The 23858-nt window shown below is 37.2% G+C and overlaps 1 protein-coding gene across 5 annotated transcripts in view; it reads left to right on the plus strand.

Moving 5' to 3' along the window:
- Positions 1-23858, plus strand: part of LOC106873227 (solute carrier family 22 member 6-A) — a 31808-nt gene that overhangs the window by 2331 nt on the left and 5619 nt on the right. Inside the window, exons 2-10 of one of the 5 annotated variants that reach the window (XR_016243871.1) lie at positions 769-962; positions 1551-1781; positions 3148-3350; positions 4860-5252; positions 10372-10506; positions 13284-13369; positions 14901-15018; positions 16935-17007; positions 22382-22622. Coding sequence is in view for 4 of the 5 variants with exons in the window: in XM_014920495.3 (XP_014775981.2) it covers positions 769-962; positions 1551-1781; positions 3148-3350; positions 4860-5252; positions 10372-10506; positions 13284-13369; positions 14901-15018; positions 16935-17007 (1433 nt within the window). In the remaining variant the exon portion in view is untranslated. The remainder of the gene's footprint in view (positions 1-768; positions 963-1550; positions 1782-3147; positions 3351-4859; positions 5253-10371; positions 10507-13283; positions 13370-14900; positions 15019-16934; positions 17008-22381; positions 22623-23858) is intronic. The other 4 variants (XM_014920495.3, XM_089361178.1, XM_089361177.1 and 1 more) reach the window with 4 other exon arrangements.

The raw sequence follows: 23858 nt of genomic DNA on the forward strand, positions 1-23858 counted from the left end.
AATAAACCTAATGAAAAGCTCTTGTACATAAATAGGAATTGTCTTACCCCTCACCCACATCATCATTTTCACAAATGTAATTAATAATACAAGCAAAAGAATCCCTGAAATATAATCAAATATTACAATATTGCAATAATATCCTGAAGAATAGTGAACTTATTGCTAAAATTCACCTCACTCCGTTGAATATCAGACAGACTGAAATAAACAAAGTAACATGGTTTGGTTCAACAATTATCTCACTGGTCATCACAATCTCTTTGTAGTTGTTGGTCAAAAGAGAACCATCTACTTGCAGGTGAAATTTCCTTTTCATTCAAATTTGAAAGTGCCCACTAATGAGGTCTCCAAAAACCCATAAAAAATGGCTTAAGCTTCAAGACAAAAATAGTAATATAACTTGTATGTCTATGAATTATTTTAAAGTAAAGATTTTCTTTCCTTTTTTTTATGTAGCTGTACCCCACTACTACTTATGCATTTGCAGTTTATTGTTGGTGTTAAAATGGTTCTCCACCTTTGTTCTAGGCAAAGTCTTTTAGAACATAAAAACCAGGCTCTGAGGAGATTACTAGAAGGGCTTTTGCTCAAAATACCAAGATTGTTGTTTCCTCTTGATATAAGAACTTATCAAAATTTATAACCATTACTGCCTGCCTCAATATATATATATTTTTTTTTTTGAATCAAACAACAGGAATATTATGCAACTGCATGTTTGTTCTTTTCTATCTTTTTATACTGTCTTTATTTTGTCTTGTTAAGTACATGATATACCATTTACCTGTCGGTCGTTACCAAATGACAGCATCATGGAAATTGGTCCTAACAGTACTATACAGTATGAAAGTTGTTTTGTGAAGATCTCAAATGGAACAAATGGGACTGATAACCAAATTATTCCATGTCCCAATGGATATGAGTATGAACATGAAAAGCACTACTCAGTTCGGTCACAGGTAAGATGAAGTATGACTTATAATTTGATTAATTATTATTTGTCTCATTGTTATTGATCTTCTTGGAATTTTACTCCAAGAAATTTTTCTATGATTTATTTATGTTTTATTTATTATTATTCCTTTTTGTGTTTCAGACTCATTTTTACTACTTAACTATTTGATGTTGAACAAAATTCAAAAAATTTCTTTTCAGCTATTCAAAAATGTGTCAGACTTCATTTATAACACAAATAATGAAAGATAAATTTTACCAGTTGCCAGATTAATTTCATAAAAATTAGCATTAAATTTTCCAAATAGAAACTAATTCCAAAATAGAAATTTGTTTGTTTGTATGCATGCATGCATGCATCTATGTTTGTATGTATGTATGTATACTTATATTGCTTGGATACTTACAATGCTCTCATACTTGCAAGGCTCACAACCTCGCTGTACTTGAGAACTTACAATGCAAGGAAACATAGGCATGATACTTAAGTATCCAACAGTTTTTCATCTCTTTTATATTCAACAATTCATAGCTAAAAATTAATTCTTTTTATTATTTTTTTTTTTTTTGTTTAAATTTTCTTTCTTTTCCAGTGGGATTTGGTATGTGCTGATGAACCCCTTGCTGATCTTTTCATCACAATCTACAGTGCAGGCAAGCTAGCAGGATGTTTTATCTTGCCGAATAGTGCAGATAGATATGGTCGGAAGCCAATCATTATCTTAGCAAACTTTGGAATGTGTGTTCTGAATATCATCATTATCTTCTCACCATCTTATACATTTTTCATAATAGTGAAAGGATTGACTGGATTTTTTCAGCCAGTGAGTAATATTATAATTTTGCTTGACTTTACATTAATCATAACTACATGTGAATATCATCCTCTTTTCCTTGCTTGCATGAATAAGACAAGACTATTGTATAGTTCATCACTATAAAAATAGAAATAAAAACATCAGGGTGTATTGAGGTAAGATTGATAGTGAACATAAAGAAAATTCAGGCATATTTGCGTAATAATGAAATCAAATCTGGAGTGTATATGTTTATATTACAGAGACAGTGTGTGTGTGTGTGAGAGAGAGAGAGAGAGAGAGAGAGAGAGAGAGAGAGAGAGATGGGGAGAGAGAATATTGCAGACAATGAATGAAATAAACATGAAATGAAAAAATCACATAAATAAAAGCTTGTTAAAAACTATCTTCTACTGAATATTTAAATTTGTGAACTTGAAATATTCAATAATAGAAGAAGGTTTAGAAAGTAAATGTTCCTGAAAACTTCAATTTATAAAAAATTTCACTTGCTTAGTAAATATTTCTTTCTGTAATTTATTGTAGTTATAATATATCTCACCCTAATTTAAACAAACTTCTAAGTAACCCAACTACATTTAGCATGCTAGAAATAGCAGAGATCACAGTTATTATTGTAAGGTTTATAGTGCTCCAAATAGCCATACCACTTCTTAATTCTTTTTTTAAAAATTATACCAGTATATTAAAAAATTTTCATTTTATCAAAAATATTAATCTAACAAACTCTGGAAACTGATATTATTCTTGAAATTGTGCCTCAGAGTTATACAGCTATTTTGTCTAATAACATTCATTCATTCAAAAATAATTTTTTTACATTACATATATGTAATAAACTGTGGGTTTTGCAAATAGTGAATTAAAACTTGAAATGAAAACATTGAAATGAATATATATTAAATTATCATTAATAAAAATAGAGGTGAGAGAGAGTGAGAGAATGAAATGGAAAATTTCACCTGCAACGAATTAATATTATTAAACATTAAAATCTACTCTCCAATGAATGCAACAATTATTTAAATTTGTGAAAACCTTGTAGTTCAAATATTCAATAAACTTCAGAAATTGAAATTACAGGAAATTTCTTAGAACATGAATTTATAAAAATATTTCCAGACGGTCAAGCCTTTAATAATTGCTTTCTTTTAGTAACTATTACATATCTAATTAATAAACAGCTTTCTCCATTATAATATATATATGTGTGTGTGTGTGTGTGTGTGTGTGTGTGTGTGTGTATTTATATATATATATATATATATATATAAATACACATGCACACACACACATGCATGTGCGCACACACACACACATACACACACACACACACACACACACACATTAATATGTACTATGTATTTGATAGGGTGTATCAATTCCTGGTTCTGTGTTACTATTGGAGCTTTTCCCTGCAGAATGTAGGACCCACACTCAAGTTTTTCATGGAATTACATGGGGAGTGGCCCTAATGCTACTATGTCCAGTGTCATATTTCACAGAACCATATGGATGGCATTGTCTAAATGCACTTGTAGCTCTGTCATCCTGTGGTTTCTTGTTCCACGTTTGGTAAGTTAAAAATATTTCAAAATATTTTTATTATTATCATTTCAAATTCTTTGTATCTCACCCATATGATGGAACTTAGGTGGGTTTACTCTTGGATAACAAGTTACTACCTATGATCACTACCTGCCATCCAAGAACTTTAGAATGATCTTCACTGTTGCTAACTAGCAGGCCAGTTTCATATATGAGGGCATGCTGAATAGTTCCTGGCTTTGGATAAAAGAAAATACAGGAGGATCAGTTAGTTTATTCAACATATCCACCACTTAGATTTACATGCTTATTGTAATGGTTCATCAGTTTTCCTAAGCCCTGTAAAAGAACTCAGCAGGTTGGGTCACCAACCAGACCTTTCTCAATGCCCTTAAAGCCAAGAACCTTTTAGCACTCCTTGTATTCTCTGTGTTTCTGCAATGCTGTGCTTGAGAAGGAAGATCCATCAAACCTAGTGAAATTGTAGTTGTGGGAGATACTGGTGTCACACAACTGGCACCTGTGCTGGGGGCATGTAAAAGTACCTATTACACTCTTGGAGTGGTTGGCATTTGAAAGGGCATCCAGCTGTAGAAACCATGCAAAATAAGGTTGGATTCTGGTGCAGCCCCTCAGCGCACCAGCCCTGCTCAAACCATCCAACCCAGGCCAGCATGGACAATGGGTGCGAAATGATGATATATATATATATATATATATATATATATATATATATATATATATATATATATATATATATATAAATACATAGATTTATGTACACATACACATAAACATACATATATACATACATATATGTGTATGTATACACACACACACCTTCATGCTTTCTCTAACTGTGTATACACAGATAGAAACTTTACAACTGTTGACATGAATGCTTGTACATGTCACTCAATTATACTAGTGTCAACCATTACACTTAAGGTTGATATGTGACATAATGTAATAATATCTGGGAAGAGTCAATAACTGTCAGATTGTATTACATGCAATAATGGTAGTTCCTGTCATATTGCGTGTAGAAGAATACAGTGGCAGTTACCTTATTTTGGAGATCTTCCTTTGTTATTTTCACCAGCATCATCACCATCATCATCATCATTATCTTCATTGTCTTTGTTGTCAATGTTATCATTGTTGTCGTCATCGTCATCATTATCTTTGCCAGTGACAGCAGGGGGTGGGGGGACATATAATTAATTACATTGATCCCAGTAATATTTATAATATCTTGTTTTACTAATTTTGACATCCACTATCTTGATAATAATACCAATAATAATTGCTAGTATAAGTACAAGGTTTGAATTTTAGAGGAGGGACTACTCAACAACATCACCCCCAGTACATGCCTAGTACTTTATTTTATCAACTCATGAGAGATGAAAGGCAAAGTTAACTTTAGTGGGATTTGAACAGGGCTGGAAAAATACAAAGCATTTTGTCTGATGCTCTAACAATTCTACCAAATAATGAATTTATTACTTTTTTACATTTTGTTTTGCCTGCCAGGACACTACATGAATCTCTTCGATGGCAGGTACAATCAGGGAAAGTAAAAGAGGCAAATGCTACTGTAAAGCATATGTGTAAAGTCAATAAAATAGATTACAGTGAAGTAGAGTCATTAATGACCAACCTTAATGGTAAAAAACCTGCAGAAGATATAGAATTAACCCCCTTAGATGAAATATCTAGTACTGATTCTTCAGATGAAACCTATGATGATGAACATTCAGATGAAATCCACAGTTTCAAGTCTTCAGAACCAGTTCCATCAGAGACTAAGAATGGAATGTTACAGAAAAAACACGAACATCCTAACCACAGCAAATATCCTAGAATTATTATTGTTTTAATAACACCATGTCTTCGGAAAATACTTTCCATAATGTTTTGTCTGTTGTAAGTATCCTCTTTTGTTTTAAATGTTTGTTTTTACATTGTTTTCTTTTTTGTTAATTGTGTCTGCATTGTTCTATAGTTATTTTATTATGTTACATTACATGATGGATTACACTATTCAAAATGTCCTTCATTTTTAAGGTCAAAGGGTGTAATTTGAGGGAGATTAAATTGAGTGGCTGCACAGAAAGCTCTCAGCAGTCATAATATCTGTTTTTGTTTTAAAATATCAGCTGCTGTTAAAACATCTGTTGGTGGTGGTGTTATGTAAACTGGTGTTAACATTACATATCTTTATAGCAGTGTATCATATCTATTGTTAAAACTATTGTTTGTGGTGATAATGTTAAAACCTCTGCTGTTAAAACTACTTCTGCCATTGGGGCTGTCACAGCAAATGCTATGAAACTAATAAATGTTGGTGACAATGTTAAATCATCTGTTGTCAAAGCAATAGCTGTTGTTTTCATTGCCTGTGAGAGCACATGGCCAAGTGGCTAGAGTATTGAGCTAATGGCTGTTAGGTCTTATGTCATAGGTTTGATTCCCAGATCAGCCAGTGTGCTGTGCCCTCGAACAAATAGGTATCGCCAGCAGCAACAACAAGGGATTAAACTGTGAAGTATTGGTGTCCTGTTCAGCAGGGAGTCTTGTGTATTCATCCACTTTAATGCCATAAAAACTAAATTGAGCTTAGAACAACTAATGGACTTGTAGGCTTGAGACACATTTTAACTCTTTTTAATTGCTACTGTTGTTGACAGTAAATATATTTATATATATATATATATATATATATATTGACCTTGCCTGTGCATGTGCTACATAAAAAGCACTAAGTTCACTCTGCTGAGTGACTGGTGTCAGAAAGGGCACCTAACTGTAAAAATCCCACCAAAACAGTCACAGAAGTCTGGTGCAAGCTTCTGCCTGACTGGCTCCTGTCAAACCATCCCACACATGCCAGCATAGAAAGCAGACGTTAAACAATGGTGAGAATTATATATATATATATATATATATATATATATATATATATATATATATATATATATATATATATATATGTATGTATGTATGTATAATTATAGCTCAAATTTACAGAAACTAAAGACGAAGTCAGGTGAAAGAACAACAAGCAGGCATATTAATTTAATGCTCAGGAAAAATGGAAAGGCCCTTTACATTTCCAGCCTATGCTCTTTGACAGAAAGGATTAAGACGAAAAAAATGGAGAGAGAGAAAATGTACACACAAACCATATTTTCTGGCATACAAGTCGACGTGTAAACATGTAGTGTAAACATTTAAATATTATCACTATCTTTCTGACTCCTGCTGCATTTCACAGGGAATTTTTGCTCCTCCAAAATTATCTCAGTGCACAAGTTGACCTACTTTTTATGGTCGTAAATTTTTATTTGAAGAATTTGACTTGCATGCCTAAAAAAGTCAAAGTAGAAAATGCTAAAATAATTTTATAAAAAACATTTCAGTACCAGTTTCAGTTTTTGGGACTTTTTCAACTGTAAGTATGGAAAACAATTAAATTTTGGAAAAATTAAATGAAAAGTTTTTTAAAAGAATATTTGCATAGTATTCAAATATAAGGGGAATTAGCCAACTGGTTTTGAGATCTGACGATACACCATAAAGCTAAGCCCTTTATGGACGTGAAACCTAAGGTAATCCCATAAGCTAACCTTTTCTAACTTTAATATGTATATCTATCTATCTATCTATCTATCTATCTATCAATCTATCTATGTATCTATCTACCTATCTATCTATCTATCTATCTGTGTGTGTGTGTGTGTGTGTGTTCTTCTTACAGCATTAAGAGTATTTTAACTATTACTTCTAGCAATGTAGGTGCTTCAGCACTCTTAGTTACATTTAGTGATGAATGAATTTTTCTTTATGGTATCACATTGCACCGGCTGTTTATATTAATTTATATACACACACACACACACACACACACACACACACACACACACACATGAGGGTATGCTGAAAAGTTCTTGGTTTTAAGCATATGATAAAAAGTCTGGCTGAAGGCCTGATCTTCCAAGTTCTTTTATAAGGCTTACAAAAACTGAAGAACCACTGCAATAAGTGTGTGAATATGAGAGGTGATTATGTTGAATAAAATCATAATTAAATGATTCCTCTGTATTTTCTTTGGTAACAGCCTGATTATGTAACCTTGCACTCATCAGAGGTACTCATTATAGAATGAAATATGATGACTGCATAGACACATCCAGTTTGTGGTTGTTAAGAATAAGATGATAGACTGAATCAAGCAGAGTGTTGAGTTAAGAATTATATCTTTTGGTGCCAAAACATCATCTCTGGGAGTGGTTTTGTTGCAAGTCAGCAACAGTTTTCTGGAAAAATGTCTTTGTAGGAAATGTGTGTGTCTTTAATATTGGGTGTTCTTGTGGTAATGGAATATGTGTTGTGTTACTATATGTATAGCCATTGCAGTGAGGTGGGCTTACACATGTGTGTTTGTTAGTGTGTTTCTTTTCTTTTATGTATTGGTTAAATCTGTGAGGTGTTTATCTGTGCACATGCATTGTGTGTAGGGGTACAAAATGTATGGGAGCTTATATTGGGGCTGGCAGAAAAAAGTCTATTGGATAGGTGTCTGCTGTTCTGGGGCATGTGTGTTTGTTTGTGGATGCATTAGTGTTCTAGGAACTCTTTGTTGGGCACCCAGATATTTCTAGTTTATATTAGAAAGCATTAGATGACTTATGGAATTTCAGGCGGAATATAATGTCAAAAAGGTCATATGTATATATATATATATATATATATATATATATATGTTTATTAATTCATTTTGCAAGATTCCTGATATGAAATCATGTGTTGAAACAGGTATTGTATTTTGGGATCGTCATTTTTTTTTTCCAAATAAACACATGCACTATATATTTTTTCTTCACTCGTTTATTACTGTTCTCACCTTATTATTTTAACTCATGTCCATTGTCCAGAAATCTTTTATTACACATCTGTGACCTCTTCAGTGACACTTTTCGTTTTCGTGCTTGCTCTTGCTTCACTTACTCCATTCCGTTCTTCACAGAGCAGGGTCTTCTCAGAACAGTATGGAATAAGTGGAGCAAGAACGCACACAAAAACGAAAAGTGTCACTGAAGAGGTCACAGATGTGTAACGAAAGATTCCCGGACAATGGGCATGAGTTAAAATAATGGAATAAGAACAGTAATAAATGAGTGAAGAAAAAATATATAGTGTGTGTGTTTATTTGGTAAAAAAAAAATGACCATTCCAAAATACAACAGTATATATATATATATATATATATATATATATATATATATATATATTATATACACTTTTACTCTTTTACTTGTTTCAGTCATTTGATTGAGGCCATGCTGGAGCACCGCCTTTAGTTGAGCAAATCGACCCAGAACTTATTCTATTGGCCTCTTTTGCCGAACTGCTAAGTTACGGGGACATAAACACACCAGCATCGGTTGTCAAGCAATGTTGGTGTGACAAACACAGACACGCACACACGTATATATATATATATATATATATATATATATATATACACATACATATATACATATATACGACGGGCTTCTTTCAGTTTCCGTCTACCAAATCCACTGATTTGGTCGGCCCGAGGCTATAGTAGAAGACACTTGCTCAAGGTGCCATGCAGTAGGACTGAACCCGCAACCATGTGGTTGGTAAGCAAGCTTCTAACCACACAGCCACTCCTACACCTATAGCTACTTACCACACAGCCACTCCTACACCTATTATATATAGTATAAGTGTATATTTGCACATGCACACACACACACATACAGATAGATAGATACATACATACATACATACATACATACATACATAGACAGATAGTTAGATGGACAGATAGTTAGATGGACAGATAGTTAGATGGACAGATGGATGGATGAATAGATAGATAGATAGCCAGATACATAGATAGATATTGATAGACAGACATGTACGTATGTATGTATGTGTGTGTACATACACTCAAACACACACACACACTTACACAGGTTGCAGTGAATAAATTGTCATCTAAATTATGCAAAAATGAAAATAACACTGACATCTCACTGACAGATATATTTACCAAAATTAGATAAAAATATCTTGAAATACTAAACAGTAAATTTATTCAATAAAATCACCGCAAACATAGCCTCCAGACGACTTTGGGATCTCTGGCAACTCTTCTGGATGGTCTCCTTGTTTAAGTTGGTGAATGCTGCCATAATCCTTGCCTTCAGTTCATCTTTGATGTTACAAAGAATTTTGTTGGTCTCTTGCTCAACTGCACCCCACACATAATAATCAAGGGGGTTGCTGTCTGGGGAGTTAGGTGGCCAGATGTCAGCAGTGATGTGGTCACAGAAATTGTCTGACAGCCATGACTGGATCCTCCTGCTTGTGTGGCATGGAGCAGAGTCCTGTTGCCAGACATAGGGTCTTCCAACAGCTACCCTCTAAACCCAGGACAGCGCTACCTCCTGCAGGCACTTGATGTAGGCCTCTGTGTTGAGACAGAGGCTGTGTGGGAAGCTAAATGGAGGCATAACGTTGCATCACTGGTGGTCACTCGAAACACCATGATGTTGACAGGATGTTTGATTTTTATCACGCTTGGTACATGTCCTCAGATTACACTGTCCTCAGACTGACACACAGACACTCTGAAATGTTTGTATTGGAGCTTCTGGCACAAATACCAAGTAGTACAGCATGTCATTTCCAAATTTCTGGTGGAGTGAATCGTGTCATGGTGCTGTTTTTCTCAAAGACAGTGTCCAACTGACCCTACTATACTGTGTAGTCGACAAAATCAAAAACAAACAATGCATATGCACGAAATTAAAAATATAAAATGGTAACAATTTACCCATCACATCCTGTATATATACATACTGTAGGTGGTATTGCACATATCATTGCTTAAATATACTGCTAAATGCATCAAAATTCTTGTCATTATTTTTGTTATATCAATGAATCAACATTGTTAACTTCAAAGATCATTGTTATGTTTTCTAATAACTTTTCTTTTCTTGTCTAGTTTTGTCTCTTCACTGACCTACTATGGACTTTATTTAATGACAACTAGGCTCTCAGGCAACCGATTCCTAAATTTCTTCATAACTGCTTTATTTGAAACTCTGTCACAAATTTTCGCATTCACTGTTTTCAGAAGGTAAGAAGAACAAGAAAGATATTTTGTAATTTGAATTATTGATCTCTCTCTTGTTCAAATAGTTAACACGTATTGCTCATACTGTTTCAACATTGTTTTATAATGATCTCTTCATTTGACTTGTTTAGGCAATTTCAAAGAAATACTGTGGTTAGTCATAGGGATGCAGTAATTTTTTGTGTCAAAATGGCTTTGTTAATGATGTATCTCGAAGCACATTTAGTGATAAATAATGGCTTATAACACAGTTGAAAACTCCTTGAAAGGAAAATAGGCAGAAAGCTGTCTGGGTTACAGATGATGCGCATCTGACTTCTGGAGGCAGTTTTCTACCTTCATCCAAAGAGTTCTTAATCCAATGTATTGTAAGTTATTATTTGCTGCTGAATTTACTCCATATTACTCAATACTTCTGTATTAGTATTTCAAATGTAAAGTATGTTATTGATTTGAAATCAGAAATTTTTATAGAGAATATCTGACATTTGTCTCTTTAAATTCAGCCCATGCTAGCATGGAAAATGGGCATTAAATGATAACGATAATGCATAAGGTTGTTGAGCAAGACACTTCACCTCATGTTGCTCTATAATCATTTCGACAACTGACTTGTGGTATACTGTGCACCTGTTCAAACAACATTGATTTGATGGAGAGAGTGAGCTAATGTACAGCACATACATATGATCACTGTAAGCAAATCATTTGTGCAGGTCAACAAACAAAAAACTGAATGTTCGTATATCATCTTTGATAGGGGAGTCCACCATCATCATCATACATATAAACACACACACACACACACACACACATATATATATATATAAATACATATAAAAATCTGTGTGTGTGTGTGTGTGTGTGTGCGTATAGTAGATATGTATATATATATATATATATATATATATATATATATATATATATATATATATATATATATATAAATAATATATATGCATATATATAGAGGGGGATGTTGACGAAATAGAGGGGGATGTAGCTTCACACAATGTAGAAGACAACTGGTTGTTTGTATGGGACAACCTGCTGAGGGCCACTGACCAGATCTGTGGATGGTGCAAAGTCCCCTCTCGACCCAAAATAATGTGGTGGTGGAACAATATTGTTGACAGGGCTATTAGACAAAAGAAACAGGCTTGGAAGGACTGGAAGAATGGTGGTAGCAGGGAATTGTATCAGACTGCCAGAAGGGAAGCTAGGCGACAGGTTTATTTAGCCAGAGGGGAAGCAGATAAGAAAAAATTTGCCAATGTTCTGCGCCATGAGGACCAAAGACTTGAAGTATTTTGTGTTGCATGACAGTGTGTGAGAGAGAATCATGATGTCGTGGGAGAGAAATGTGTTCGCATGGATGATGGTAGACTTGCACTAAACGAGGATGCAAAGAGAGAGGTTTGAAGATGCCACTACGAAAGATTGCTCAATAAAGAGAATGAATGGGAGAAAGATAGTCTGCTCTGCCGTTTGTCGACCAGCTATCTGAGTTGACAGTACCATGGTAGATAAAGCAATTAAGAGTATGAAGACAGGGAAGGCCGCTGGCCCACCAGGAATCACTGCAGAGATGCTCAAAATATCTGGCAGTGTTGGGTATAGCCTAGTCACCTGTATTGTTAACCAGGTGATACACGAAGGAGTCATACCCAATGACTGGTGTAGCAGCAACATTGTCAACTGCTATAAAGGTAAAGGTGACACTTTAGATACAAATAATTACAGAGGTATCAAGTTGTTAGATCAGGTAATGAAAGTCACGGAGAGGGTCATAGCCCAACTAATTAGGGAGCGAGTCAGTTTAGATGAGATGCAGTTTGGGTTCGTACCTGGGAAAAGCACCACCGATGCTATATTTTTGGTAAGACAGCTTCAGGAGAAATACCTAGCCAAGGATAAACCTCTGTACCTTGCTTTCGTTGACATGGAGAAAGCCTTTGACAGGGTCCCCCGATCCATCATCTGGTGGTCAATGAGGAAACTAGGGATAGAAGTAGTGAGGGGAGGGTGCACTGAAAGTGTAGCTGCTAGAATAAGAATAGCTTGGGCAAAGTTCAGAGAGCTCTTACTTCTGCTGGTGACAAAGGGCCTCTCACTCAGAGTAAAAGGCAGACTGTATGACGCATGTGTACGAACAGCCATGCTTCATGGCAGTGAAACATGGGCCGTGACTGCTGAGGACATGCGTAGGCTTGCAAGGAATGAAGCCAGTATGCTCCGATGGATGTGTAATGTCAGTGTGCATACTAGACAGAGTGTTAGTACCTTGAGAGAAAAGTTGAACTTACGAAGCATCAGTTGTGGTGTGCAAGAGAGACGATTGCGCTGGTATGATCATGTAGCGAGAATGGATGAGGATAGCTGTGTGAAAAAGTGCCACACCCTAGCAGTTGAGGGAACCTGTGGAAGAGGTAGGCCCAGGAAGACCTGGGATGAAGTGGTGAGGCACGACCTTCGAAGATTGGGCCTCACCGAGGCAATGACTTCTGACTGAGACCTTTGGAAATATGCTGTGCGTGAGAAGACCCGGCAAGCCAAGTGAGACCTAAATCGAAGGCCTCAGCCAGCCCACTTATATGTACCCTCCTTCTCTCTCTCTCTCTCTCTCTCTCTCTATATATATATATATATATATATATATATATATATATATATCCATATGTAGAACACAGTATATCTATATGTTCTGTATTTTCTACTTCCAGTCAATATACAGCATTTCTTAAAAAAATATAATCCTTTCTTAAGCTTCTTTCTTACAGGTTCCCTCGCAAGAGCTGCTGCATGGGTTGTTTATCATTCACTGCTATTGTATTGATAATTGCAGTTCTTCTGCGCACATTCAGTGGTAAGATCTGAAACTTTTACTATGCATTAATATAATTTTTATATTCTAAAAGTTCATTTAAAGTTCAAATACTGCTAGAGGTCAACTTTGCCTTTCATCCTCTTCTGGGGTGAGGTGTTGCGATCAGGATTAATGAAATATATAGTAGTCAAGAGTTGGTGTCAATACAATCAGTTATGAATTCTTCCTCAAAATGTTAGGCTTTATGCTTAAGTTAGAAATTAAAATAACTTAATTGAAGTCAATTATTTTTAATGTGGAACCCAAAGTAGATAAAGTAGAATATTGGGATAATATATCCCTTGGATGGAAAGAAAAGTTGAAGGCTGCCTATGGGACTCAAACCCACATTTTCTGCCAACAAAGAGGCGAGCTAACCAGTGCACCAAAACAATTCTTTGAATTTTCTCCATCCATTTTAGAAATTTTGTTCTTAACAGTGAGATTTGTAAAATGCTTCTGTTTTAAGAATTTAAAAAACTTGAGAGATATGAAATAAATTATTTTCGATGGTGGAACTTGAAGTAGATAAATCTATAAATAATCCATTCTCCTATTGAAAGAAGGCCTGAAATTTCTGGGGAGAAGATTAATCAATTTCATTGACCTATGTGCTGTGCTGGTATTTATTTTATTAGGCATGGCTTGCTTCCCAACCATTTAATTCCAAGTTCAGTCACAATGTGTGACACCTGGGGCAGGTGTCTTCCACTATAGCCTCTATAGCCTCAGGCCTTGTGAGCGGATTTGGTTGACAGAAACTAAAAGAAGCCTGTCATATGTGTGTGTGTGTGTGTGTGTGTGTGTGTGTGTGAGTGTGTCTGTATCATAGTGTTTGTGTTTGTCACTCCACCACTGCTAGATAACCAGTGTTGTTGTTTTTTTACATTCTCATAACTTAGTAGTTTGGCAAAAAAAGCCTAACAGATTAATTACTAAACTTAAAAACAAAAGTACTGGGGTTTATGTGTTTGACTAAAACCCTTCAAGGTGGTACTGCAGCATGGTCACAGTCCAATAGCTAAAACAAGTAAAAGATAATATATAAACAATCTCATTATTTTTGACAGTTCCTACAATACTTTCCCAAATAAACTCCATCATTTTTATCAGGTACTGCACTAGATTCCCCAAATAAACTCCATCATTTTTGACAGTTCCTATACTAATTTCTCAAATAAACCCCTTCATTTTTGGCAGGTACTGCACAAGTTTCACCAAATAAACTCCTTCATTTTTGACAGCTCCAGCACTAATTTCCCAAACAAACTCTATCATTTTTGACAGGTACAGCAGTAGTTTACCAAACAAACCCCATCGTTTTTACAGGAACTACACAAGTTACCCAATGATATAAAACTTTATTTTGCGTTGTGTCTTTCACATATTCACAGTATTATTTTATTGATTTCTTTAAAAAAAATCTTGAGATATTTATTAATTTTGCAACAACAATATCAAGAACTACAATATTTATATCGTGTATTTATTTTATAATTTATGTATTTATTTTTCTATTTCTTTCTTTCAGACAGTGACATTGCCTTAATGGCATCGACAGGCTTTTCTTTTCTTGGGACATTTGGCATTTCAGCTGCATTTCTATTAGTAGGCATTTATGTTGCGGAGCTTTTCCCCACAGATGTCAGGTAAATATCAAACAAGTCTGGATCTTTCCACTAAATGTAGAAAAAAAAAACAACCTATTTTTAACAAAATCCAACCCCAAATAATTAATTGATGTGTTTATGGATAATATTATGGATCTGCAACCAAAATTTTACATAGTAATGCACACACACACACACACACACACACACACACATGTATGTAGGTATATATGTATATTATCAAATAGCTGTCCATAAGCATGAAAAAAGCACACTCAATATGAAAAATACAATGGTTATATTTTATATGATAGTGCAGTATATTATTGGTTATAGCACATAGCTACATAGCTGGACAGAATGTTACCATCCACTGCATTCTGAGTATTGAACTTGGTAATATTGATGACTCTTGAGACATGATGCCTGGAAGTGTGTAGCTTCTTTTATGGTGGAAGTATGTATGGACCTTGTTTGGCTCAGTGCCAGTAAAAAAGAAAAAGGAATAGAACAGTGAAAAATAGTGAATAATTATACCATTTCCAGGTGGGGGGGGACTAGAAGAGTTATTTCTCATGGATTGTTATTAGTCAAGGTTAACTTGTGTCAACTGTGTTTATGTATACATGTATGTCATTCTCTAATCCCAAAATGGAGCTGACCACATTGTCAAAACAAATTATTGTTCATGAGGGCAGCATCCAAATATTTCACTGTTTGAATACAGGAAATTAGGCTAAATAATCACAGATCCTCTTTTAGAATAATCAGTTACATATGGCAATTGAAAGCGGAAGCAATGCTATACAAAATCAATTGGAAATTGTTAGAATGGCTTTGACCATATATGAATGGAAGTAGGTGATGCAAGCTTTGACTGGCAGAAAGAAGAATCATTCTAAAAAATTCATACAACCCAGGTTCTCCAACATATATTTATATATATATATATATATATATATATATCATCATCATCATCATCATCATCGTTTAACGTCCGCTTTCCATGCTAGCATGGGTTGGACGATTTGACTGAGGACTAGTGAAACCAGATGGCTACACCAGGCTCCAATCTGATTTGGCAGAGTTTCTACAGCTGGATGCCCTTCCTAATGCCAACCACTCCGAGAGTGTAGTGGGTGCTTTTACGTGCCACCGGCACGAAGGCCAGTCAGGCGGTACTGGCAACGATCTAGCTCGAAAGTCCTTACACATGCCACGGGCACAAGTGCCAGAAAGGCGACACTGGGCACAGGTGCCATCACGATATATATATATATATATACACACACACACACATCTTGAGAGGGTTGTTATATAAATAAAAAACATGTGTGCTGGTTCTTTCACTCCTTTCACCATCATTAGCCCACTAGGCACAAGCATTGCTGTGTGATTAAGAAGCTCACTTGGCAATCACATAGTTTCAGTTTTAGTGTCACTGCACAGCACCTTGGGTAAGAGTCTTCTACTATAGCTCTAGGCCAACCAATGTTTTGTGTGCTAATTTGGTAGACAGAAACTGTGTGGAAGTTCATTATGTGTGTGTGTATGTGTATATTTGTTCTTCTTTTTCCATCACTTGAAAACAGTTGCCAGCTTGTTTACATCCCTGCAACCAAGCAGTTTCGGAAAAGGGACTTATAGAATAAGTAGCAGACTTCAAAAAATAAGTACTGGAGTTGATTTATTTGACTAAAACTTTTCAAGGTGGAGGCCCCAGCATGGCCACAGTCCAATGACTGAAACCAGTGAAAGATAAAAAAGAAAAAGTAGTTAATCATTTGAGAAATCAACTAATCAGTTTCCTGATTGATTATTCAGTTAATCAATCTATCAATCAGGTTTGCCAAAATGCTTTCATCTTTACAATTTCACATCAAGAATTTTGCAAACCAAATACCAAAATGAAAGATTTGAATTGTTTTATCCATTATGTTCTATATCCATTTCAGAAATGTTGGTTTTGCTCTTGCAAGCATTGCATCGCGTCTTGGTCAAATAATTGCTCCTTTTGTTAGATTTCTGGTAAGCTTTCCCTTTATTTGTTCCCCAACAACAACTAGTTATCTAAATTGTAATTTATATGTATAAATGCTAAACATTAACCTTATGAATACTGTTATTATTAACAACTATTCTATCACAATTTCTACATTTTAAGTACATCAGTGGGCACAGGAATGTTGGTTAACTACTGCCCAGATATAAGGACAAGCTGAAGAGTAACATCTCAGCAGTCAATATAGCTCACAACACACTGAGTAAACAGCCATGGAGCAAACAAAATGAAGATTGTCATGTCAAAATGGTATAAGAGACTTTGTTTCAACCAACATTAACAGGCTAAGGGGTGCAAAACAAAGGAGAAAAGTGGCTGGAAACATACCATCTACAATTACCTATAATCATCGTACTCTGTGTATGTGTGTGTGTGTGTGTGTGTGTGTGTGTGTGTGTGTATTAATATATGAATGACAAAAGAATAGAGATATCAAATCTCTATTATTATTTTATATGTAAGTAAGCATGCAAGCAGAGCCTTGTTGTGTTGTATGTGTGCCTGGATGCACTCGACTATAAACATACATACATACATACACATATACATACATACATACATATATATATATATATATATATATATATATATATATATTTATATATACACACATATATATATATATACACATCATCATCATCGTTTAACGTCCGCTTTCCATGCTAGCATGGGTTGGACGATTTGACTGAGGACTGGTGAAACCGGATGGCAACACCAGGCTCCAGTCTAATTTGGCAGAGTTTCTACAGCTGGATGCCCTTCCTAACGCAAACCACTCAGAGAGTGTAGTGGGTGCTTTTACGTGTCACCCGCACGAAAACGGCCACGCTCGAAATGGTGTCTTTTATGTGCCACCCGCACAAGCCAGTCCAGGGGCACTGGCAACGATCTCGCTCGAAAATCCTACGGGAGCCAGTCAGGCGGTACTGGCAACGGCCATGCTCAAAATGGTGCATCTCATGTGCCACCCACACAAGAACCAGTCCAGGGGCACTGGCAACGATCTTACTTGGCTTGCCGGGTCTTCTCACGCACAGCACATTTCCAAAGGTCTTGGTCAGTAGTCATCGCCTCGGTGAGGCCCAATGTACGAAGGTCTTGCCTCACCACCTCAGCCCAGGTCTTCCTGGGCCTACCTCTTCCACGGGTTCCCTCAACTGTTAGGGTGTGGCACATTTTCACGCAGCTATCCTCATCCATTCTCACCACATGTCCATACCAGCGCAATCGTCTCTCTTGCACGCCACAACTGATGCTTCTAATGTTCAGCTTTTCTCTCAAGATACTTACACTCTGACGGGTATTCACATTGACATTACACATCCAACGGAGCATACTGGCTTCATTCCTTGCGAGCTTACGTATGTCCTCAGCAGTTACAGCCCATGTTTCACTGCCATGTAGCATGGCTGTTCGTACGCATGCGTCATACAGTCTGCCTTTTACTCTGAGTGAGAGTCCCTTTGTCGCCAGCAGGGGTAAGAGCTCTCTAAACTTTGCCCAGGCTATTCTTATTCTAGCAGCTACACTTTCAGCGCACCCACCCCCACTACTAACTTGGTCGCCCAGATAGCGGAAGCTATCGACTACCTCTAGTTTTTCACCCTGGAATGAGATAGAAGTTGTTTCCTGTTTGTTTACAGTCTTTATTGCACCTGAACATCTGCCACAAACAAAAACTAACTTGCTAGTTAACCTGCCTTTGATGTTGCTGCACCTCTTATGTGTCCATAGCTTGCACCGGGTACATCTTATAGAGTTACTACCTACTCCTTTTCTACATACCGAGCAGGGCCATCTACCTGAAGGGGTTTGTGTTTTATCTACCTTCCTACTTAAAAAGAGATTTGGTTTTAGCTAGGTTGACTCTAAGGCCCTTCAATTCTAGACCTTGCTTCCACACCTGAAACTTCTCCTCTAGTTCTGATAGTGACTCCGCAATTAGGGCAAGGTCATCAGCATAGAGGAGCTCCCAGGGGCAACCTGTCTTGAACTCCTCTGTGATTGCCTGGAGGACTATGGTAAATAAGAGGGGGCTGAGGACGGAACCTTGGTGGACCCCTACCTCTACCCGGAATTCATTGCTGTACTCATTTCCAACCCTCACCTTACTGGCAGCATCTCTGTACATGGCTCGCACAGCTCTCACTAACCATTCTTCTATCCCAAGTTTCCTCATTGACCACCAGATAAGGGATCGGGGGACCCTGTCAAAGGCTTTCTCCATGTCAACGAAAGCCAGGTACAGAGGTTTATCCTTAGCTAGGTATTTCTCCTGCAACTGTCTCACTAGAAATAAGGCATCAGTAGTGCTTTTACCTGGCACGAACCCAAACTGCATCTCATCTAAATTGATTCGCTCCCTAATTAGTTGGGCTATGACCCTCTCTGTAACTTTCATAACCTGATCTAACAGCTTGATGCCTCTGTAATTATTTGTATCTAAAGCGTCACCTTTACCTTTGTAGCAGTTGACTATGATGCTGCTACACCAGTCATTGGGTATGACTCCTTCGTGTATCACCTGGTTCGTAATACGGGTGACTAGGCTATAGCCAACACTGCCAGATATTTTGAGCATCTCTGCAGTGATTCCTGATGGGCCGGGGGCTTTCCCGGTCTTCATACTCTTAATTGCTTTATCTACCCTGGTACTATCAACTCGGATAGCTGGTCCCTCTATTGGGTCGACATACGGCAGGCTCTCTTTCTCCCATTCATTCTCTTTATTAAGCAATCTATCGTAGTGGCATCTCCAGACCTCTTTCTTTGCATCCTCATTTAATGCAAGCGTACCATCATCCATGCGAACACATTTCTCTCCTACAACATCACTATTCTCTCTCCTACACTGTCTTGCAACACGAAATACCTCGAGTCTTTGGTCCTCACGGCACAGAACATTGGCAAATCTTTCCTTATCTGCTTCCCCTCTGGCTAAATAAACCTGTCGCCTAGCCTCCCTTCTGGCACATTGGTACAATTCCCTGCTACCACCGTTCTTCCAGTCCTTCCAAGCCTGTTTCTTTTGTCTAATAGCCCTGTCTACCTCCTTGTTCCACCACCACGTTACTCTGGGTCGGGAGAGGACCTTACACCACCCACAAATCTGGTCGGTGGCTTTCAACAGGTTGTCCCGCAGAAATCTCCAATTGTCTTCCACGTTGTATGATGCTATATCCCCTTCTATTTCGTTAAATGCTTCAAGTAACTTGTCTCTAAGTCTCTGTCCGTTTGCAGGGTCTTTAAGCTTCCACACCCTTCTCCTCCAAGCCTGTCTAATTCTGGGCACCCATTTTGCCTTGATCCCAAAGTCGCTAACTACTAATCTATGTTGTGGGGTACATTCTTCGCCAGGGTAGGTTTTGGCATTTATAAGCTGCCCTCTTTCCCTATTTCTGGCGAGGATGTAGTCGATTTGGCTAGAGTGTCTGCCGGAGCGGTAGGTGACTAGGTGACTGGCAGGTTTCCTGAAGTTGGTATTGCAGACCATAAGATCGGTTGCATCACAGAACTCCAGCAGTCTGGTTCCCTCCTCGTTGCGGGAACCGAAGCCATAGCCTCCATGTATGCCATGGAAGCCTCCAGCACGACGTCTGACATGACCGTTGAAGTCTCCAGCCACAAAGAGAAGGTCCCTGTCACTCGTCGACGAGGTAGTTTGCAAGAGGGTGTCATAGAATTGGTCTTTCAGACCATCTGGTAGCCCCGGTTGAGGTGCATAGGCTGAGATGACAGTAGCTAATCTATGATGAAGCACTAGTCTGATCTTAAGTACTCTGTCACTTACTCTAACGCCCTCGATTACCTTATCCACCCATTTCTCCGCTAGAAGTATTCCTACGCCCCCGACCCCGTCAGTGTTCCCTGCCCAGAAAATCTTGTACCTGTGTTCTTTGCCTGTGAGGAACCTCGCAGAACCTCCTCTCCATCTTACTTCCTGGATGCAGCACATATCTACGCGTCTCCGTTCAAGCATCTCAACAATTTCACCAGATCTACCTTTCAGCGTGCCGACGTTGAGAGTGCCAATCCTAACAGTATGGGTGTTGGGGGTGTGGGCCTGTAGCCTGGGAAGGGGAAAAGCAGTGTCGTGTACCTGAAAAGAAAACTTGCAATTGGAAGAATTCATAAGCAAAACAGTACCTACAACCTGCAAACATTACTCAAACTTAATGCGCTACCCAAAGGTAGGGGAGAGGATGGCCAAGGCCACTAGATGGGTTCCGGGAGACAGCCGAGGATGACAGGATGACAGAGGAATGCACTTCCGGTGGAGGGGGTGGGAGGGCGGGTTACCGTCAGCGAGTAGATAGGGCTCTTAATTGTAGATTTTAAATATTTGAGAGACAACAATGCATAAATCGTAATTTTTAAAAGAGCAATGAATTCTAGGTGACTAGAATATATACGTAGCATGAATTTAGGAAGCTTAGAAAATGAATAAGTATGAATTTAAGACAAAAACTGAATTCAATTGAATTTCATGGAGAGAAACAAGATAAATAAGAGGGCAGACTAAAGCGCGAAGGTATGAGATGTTTGAGGCCGTAAATAAATAAAAATCTCTATCTTATCTGCATCTTGGAGACTTCGTCGTAGTATGTCAGCGGAGAAGAGATTGAGATAATTTAGAATGGATTTCTCATTTATATATAGCCAGAACCTGAAGACCTTAAGGAAAAACTACGAGAGAGAGAGAGAGAGAGAGAGGATGGAGGGGTAGACAGAGGCATGGCGGGAGAAAAGATCATCATCATCATATATATATATATATATATAAAGAGAGAGAGAGAGAGAGAGAGGGGGGACCAGTCAAGCAGCACATCACGCTGTAATTCTTATATATATATATGTTCTTTTATTCTTTTACTTGTTTCAGTCATTTGACTGTAGCCATGCTGGAGTACTGCCTTTAGTCAAACAAGTCAACCCCAGGACTTATTCTTCATAAGCCTAGCACTTATTCTCTTGGTCTTTTTTGCCAAACCACAAAGCTACGGGGACATAAACACACCTACATCAGTTGTCAAGCAATGGTAGGGGGCAAACACAGACACACAAATATATACATGTAATCTTCAAAACATATGCGCATTACTCCATTTATTAAATTTTTATATTTACTCAATTAACCAAAATAACAGTGAGTTTCTACCTCATAAAGAGGAGTTACACCACAGTCATTTTGTGATCTTTGCTACCCTGGTATCTATTAACCAATTTATTTTGTCGGAGTTAATTATTAACTAAGAGAAAATAATACATATAATATTATATATATATATATATATATATATATATATATATATTTACAAATATATGACATGCTTCTTTCAGTTTCTGTCTACCAAATCCACTCACAAGGCTTTGGTTGACCTGAGGCTTTTGTTGAAGACACTTGCCCAATATACCATGCAGTGGGACTGAACTTGGCACTAATGTGGTTGGGAAGCAAGCTTCTTTCCACACAGCCATTCCTGTGCCTGTAGATACTTCATTCACATGGCTCTAATGAAACTATAAGATGTCATGCTAGCACTCATCTCTGGGTGCACACTTGCTCACAGCAGAAACAACTGTAAGTTAATGAAAGTGATTATATAACTCCCATTCTTCTGTCGTTCATTTATCAATTGATGTTACACTTTGTAGTAGTTTACTACAAAAAAAATCTAAAGATACTGAGTTCCAGCAACTGATTATTCATATAACATGTATGTGTGTGTGTGTTTGTGCAGTTATCTAATAAACAGATGTCCATTCTTCGCCTTTTATATTTCAAAACTGTCAGATAAACGAAGTTAGTTTTTCCACCAATCTTAAAATTTCATTATCAAACAATCCCCATTCCCCAACACCAAAACACACACACAGAAACCAATAAAAAGAACAGAAAATGTAAAAAAGAGCTACAAAATATTGAAAAAGCCAATTTTGTAATCTTGACATTCATTAAACAGGCAATTAATTAGGATTCTTATTGTTAGATAAATATTTAATGTAGCAATGTTTAGTAAACTGTGGCTGATGTAATATCAATTTGAGAGACAGACTGGGAGCAAATGTGTTGGAGAAGAATTTAACCTATTATTTGAAAGCATTGTTTTGGTACCTCAATGGCATTGACTGCACTGCTTTTGATGAAAGAAAGAAAAGAAAATGGCAAAACAAACAACATAAAATAAAAAGCTGGAATATAGGAAACTTGGTTTGGAAGGGCAAATGGCAGGCTAGAGTTGAGTCAGGGCATCACAAATGAAATTTTAATGGATAATGTTGGGTCAGAGAGAGCGAGGAATGAGACAGAGATAGAAAGAGAAGGGGAGAGGAGTAATGGTAGAAGCTCTTAAGGAGCTGTATGTGGTGACAATAAGTGACCCAGGGCTTGGAGGAATACAGGAGGCTATTCAGTACACTGGTTTTATACACACTAAATTCTGTGGTTTCCAACAAATATTTGCTGTGCTTGATTCTGTTCTACATTCTGCCAAATGCACATGCTTTGACTTTGTTGATCTTGGCATCTGATGAGATGATGCACCCCATACAGTTGAATCGGTGAACTGTGTTCAGTTCACTGTTTCCCTGATACTATTACAGAGAAGGTAGTGTCTATGTATGTATGTATGTATGTATCTATCTATCTATTTTCTTCCTTCCTTCCTTCTATCCATCCATCTGTCTGTTCAGCCATCTACCCATCTATTTTCTTTCTTTCTTTCTTTCTTTCCATCTGTGTGTCCATCCATGTGTGTGTGTGTGTGTGCATGCAAACACGCATACATGTGTGAGTAGTCTTGCAGCTCCTCCACAA

The sequence above is a fragment of the Octopus bimaculoides genome, chromosome 12 (genome assembly GCF_046866305.1).
Source record: "Octopus bimaculoides isolate indiv1 chromosome 12, ASM4686630v1, whole genome shotgun sequence".
Taxonomy (NCBI): domain Eukaryota; kingdom Metazoa; phylum Mollusca; class Cephalopoda; order Octopoda; family Octopodidae; genus Octopus; species Octopus bimaculoides.